General features: G+C 42.6%; 1 protein-coding gene across 1 annotated transcript in view; it reads right to left on the bottom strand.

The window, feature by feature from the left end:
* Positions 1-415: 415 nt before the first annotated feature.
* The window catches only part of LOC145393063 (dynein axonemal intermediate chain 7 homolog), a 17221-nt gene continuing 13332 nt past the window's right edge, over positions 416-4304 (bottom strand). The window contains exons 13-17 of the mRNA XM_080267401.1: positions 4122-4271; positions 3557-3652; positions 2324-2548; positions 1512-1618; positions 416-563 (exon numbers count right to left, since the gene is read on the bottom strand). Of these exons, the coding sequence (XP_080123527.1) occupies positions 416-563; positions 1512-1618; positions 2324-2548; positions 3557-3652; positions 4122-4271 (726 nt within the window). The remainder of the gene's footprint in view (positions 564-1511; positions 1619-2323; positions 2549-3556; positions 3653-4121; positions 4272-4304) is intronic.

The following is a 4304-nucleotide window of genomic DNA, read 5'->3' as shown; positions in this document are numbered from 1 at the left end:
CCTACCTTCCCTCCTTCTCCCTCCGTTCTACATTCTTCCTTTCCTCCCTTCCTCCTTCCGTCCCTTCCTTCAATCCTTCCTTCCTTTTCTCCCTACCTCCCTCCTTCCCTGTAGCATTTGTAAACATTCTCCCCTCTTTCCTCCAGCGAGAGAGAGAGAGAGAGAGAGAGAGAGAGAGAGAGAGAGAGAGAGAGAGAGAGAGAGAGAGAGAGAGAGAGAGGGAGGGAGGGAGTGAGGGAGGGAGGGAGAGAGAAGGGGGGAGGGAGAAAAACAAATGAGAAGGAATGTGTGTGTGTGTGTGTGTGTGTGTGTGTGTGAGAGAGAGAGAGAGAGAGAGAGAGAGAAAGGGGGAAGGAGGAAGGAAAGGTCCATTAGAGAGAGAGAGAGAGAGAGAAGGAGATGGAGAGCGAGAACTTTAGCAGTAAGATATAACAGATGCGGCTTTAAGCATGTGGTGGATGGTGGTGATAAAGACAGGGGGGGCCGCTTGTACCACCTGCCTCACACCATCTGTCAGTTCACCCATCACCAGCTGGTACAGGTCGGCGTAGTACTGAAAAAGATAAAAATTAATAATAATAATAATAATAATAATAATAATAATAATAATAGTAGTAGTAGTAGTAGTAGTAGTACAATGGTATGCTAGAGACGGGGGGTGAGCTGGGAGCAGGGCAGTGAAATGGCGGGGGACGGTGACATGGAGGTGATTTGTTTGTGGCCACCCCTTACGGGATGAAGGCGCCTGGCAACAGATAGATAGACAATAACAACAATGATAATAATAATAATAATAATAATAATAATAATAATAATAATAATAATGATAATAACAACAGTACAATAATAATAATAATAATAATAATAATAATAATAATAATAACAGTACAATAATAATAATAATAATAATAATAATAATAATAATAATAACTCAGGCTCTTCTCACCTCTGTATTGTCTTTTATCATAAACTGAAATAAAATACTAGATTTTTCCCCATCACAAGAGTTAATGGTGATAATCTAACGTTGAAATATTATACTGTAATTGAGGTATTCAGATTATTAACATTAAAAACAGTATTTACTCATTATTCTTCTATTTTGAGCAAAGATTTTTAAATTCTTGGTTAATATGTTCCATCGTCTCTGCTATATTTTGCTGTTCTCTCTCTCTCTCTCTCTCTCCCTCTCTCTCTCTCTCTCTCTCTCTCTCTCTCTCTCTCTCTCTAGATGCACTAATACTCACTAACGACGAAACGTGACTACGAAAACTGTCCGACAAATATTAGTTCAGCTTCACCTACGAAAATTTACAATCGTTAGCCATATAAAGCTCATTTTCTGTAATTTTGTCAAACCATTTTCTCTTACTAATTTAAAGGATAACTAAGATATTTTTGGCACCTTCAACTACCTTAAATCTGTTGGTATTTTCAAAGTGCAAGAAATATTACCGTCGATATAACAGCTCTCTCTCTCTCTCTCTCTCTCTCTCTCTCTCTCTCTCTCTCTCACCTTATTCTCATCCTCATCCTTCGTCGAGAAAGCTTGGGATATTTCGGTGCACGCCAACACTGCTGTCTTATGCGGGGTGACTAACACCAATGGCTGCCCGACCTGTAACAGGGAAATAATAGAGAAAAAATGGTCATTGTTGTTGCATGGCCGCCGTTAAGGGACTCCAGCTCTTATGACTCAGTTGAATAAAATCGTCTGGCGTTTAACTTTACCCTCTTTGGACATAAAACAGCTTTTTCTTCATCCCCAGCAGTAGGCCTTACACTAGAATTTATAATGCTAGTCACGAAGAAGTGCCATGGAGAGGATGGTGACCCCTAGTATTGTCTTTATTTATTTATTCATTTATTCTTTTTTACCACTGAGCTATGGGAAATAAAGCTGCAAAGGGACGAAAATCTCGCCTAATTAAAGTGAATGTACTATAGAAAAAATACTACAGTTATCCCTACAGCAGATTTCCGTTTTCTGTATCGTTTGTGATCTTTTTTTTTTTTTTTATCCAGGAAAATCTAGGGTAGTTTTATTTTTTTCTGTGTTAGATTAGGTTAGTTTGTTGGTCATAGGTTGATCTGTTAGGCTGGGATAGGTTAAAGGAGGAGGAGGAGGAGGAAGAGAAGGAGGAAGAAGAAAAGAAAAAGAACAGGGGGAGGAGGCTAGATGAGTAGGAGAGGAGGAAGAAGGAAAGAAAGAAGAAAATGGAAGGTTCTTCATCATGGGAAAATCAAACGGCTCGTACTAAAAAAAAAAAAAAAATGCAACTCAAATCTCCCGCGCATTTCACTGTAAACAAAGATGGCGGACCTGGCTTTCATCCGCCGCCAGTGTCTTTGTCTTCATCTGGAACACGAGTTTGGTGGCGCCAGCGAGCAGGTTCCAGCGGCTCCAGGCGAAGTGGACCGCTGGGGCGACGAGGGCCATGCAGCGGTACAGATGGTGCTCCGTGGCCCGGTCCTTCGTGGGCAGACCGTCGATGTAGCAGTAGGAGTCGCGGTCTGGGAACAAGTTGATTCCGTAGAACTGCAGCGTCTGGGGGAGTGAAAAACGGCGAGTATAGGAAGTTGTGCTAGTCATGCAGAAGTGCTGTGGAATGTAGAGCCTTGGTAACACTATATAATGATGCTAGTTAAGAAGTGCTATGGAAAGGATGTAGAGTCATAGTATTGTCTTATTCTACCAGTGAGCTTCATTGATGGGCCATAAAGGACGAAAATCTGGCCAAGTTAAGGCGGAGGGAGTATAGTGTACATTATAGTGTTAATAATAGTCGTATCATATCGTTTATAATGGCTCAAACATGTATGCATGCGTCGGCCTTGGTCACCTAATGGTGGCTGTCCATGCTGTTCTATCTCTGGTCACGCCCTATGACCTTGTCCCAGGTCTTCTTTGGTCTGCCACTCGCAACCCAACCCTTGACGTTCACACTTCTCATCTTCCGCGTCATCCTCCATCCTCTCAACATACCCACCCCATTGCAATATACCTCTCATCACAACAACCGTACATTCCAGTCCCATCTTTCGTCTCAACTCTTCATTTGTAGTCCTACGTAGTCTCCCCAGGCCATGTGTTCAAGGACGCATTACACATCCATCTTTTTGTTGTTTCTGTACATTTAAGCCTACAAATATCCTCTTTGCTGCCCAGGTCTTACTACCATACAGCGTTACGCTCCTAACACATGCTGCATACAAAGATCCCTTAGCATGGAGGGAGAGCCCTCTCATTGTTAGGAGAGGTAACAGCTTCTTGAACTTCCTCCAACCACTCCTTACCCTGGCCACAGAGCCAGCTCCAGCCCCACCTCCAGCACATAACACGTCCCCCAAATAACAAAACTCTTCCACACACTCAAGAGACTCACCAGCAAGATCAGTCCTTTCACGCCTGACAATCTCCACCTGCTCTCCCCGACACACCACACATGAAATCAGCATTACCTCGCAGTCTGCCTCTAATACTACTACATGTCTAACATTACAATAGCGTAAATATGGTTCCTATCGTTACTATATCGTTACTATCGCTACGCACCTTAATTAGTGTGTTAGGCTTCATGTGCTTGCCGTAGAGGTGGGACAGCGCCGTTCTTGCTCCGTCCTGAAGGCTGGCTAGACACACCTGCCCCTCCTGATAGATAACGATAAGGGTTAGAGATAGATAAATGCACTCCTGGATATACTAGATGATAGATAGTATTCTCGTAGGCTTTGAAGGATCCCCAGCACTTTTGATCTTCTTTTTATCATTATCTGGTGACGCAGGTATCTTTATAAATTACCGTACTTGTTTACTGTATATATCAATGAATCTATGCTGCTCTCTGCCATAACTTCTCTTTCTAGTTTTTATATACTTTGCCAATATTTTGTCTGTGTGTCTATCTATCTATCAATCACTCTGTCTATCTATATCTGTCTATCTAAATCTCTGACTATATCAATCTATATTTCTATGCACCTATTTCTCTATCCATCAGTTTGTCTACGTGTCTCAAAATCTCTGCCTAATTATATCTATCTATTTTTCTATGCACCACTGTCTGTTTGTCCGTCTATCCATCTATCTATCTCTGTCTATCTGTCTATCTATCACCCACCGTAATCGTAAACTCAGCCACCACCACGGCCGCGATTAGAGTGAGTGAGACAGCTCTATCTCCTGCTGGCTTTAATTCCCAGCTCTGGAAGGGTAGGTTGGCGAAGCGGTTCATTGCCAGGCCCATCACACCTAGCCGGGTCGTGCGTACCTGTGTGAGAGAGAGAGAGAGAGAGAGAGAGAG

Source organism: Coenobita brevimanus, chromosome 23 (assembly GCF_032717465.1).
Source record: "Coenobita brevimanus isolate Jiangsu-jjx chromosome 23, ASM3271746v2, whole genome shotgun sequence".
NCBI lineage: Eukaryota > Metazoa > Arthropoda > Malacostraca > Decapoda > Coenobitidae > Coenobita > Coenobita brevimanus.
The sequence above is the reverse complement of the archived record's forward strand: the minus strand, read 5'-3'. Positions and strand labels throughout refer to the sequence as shown.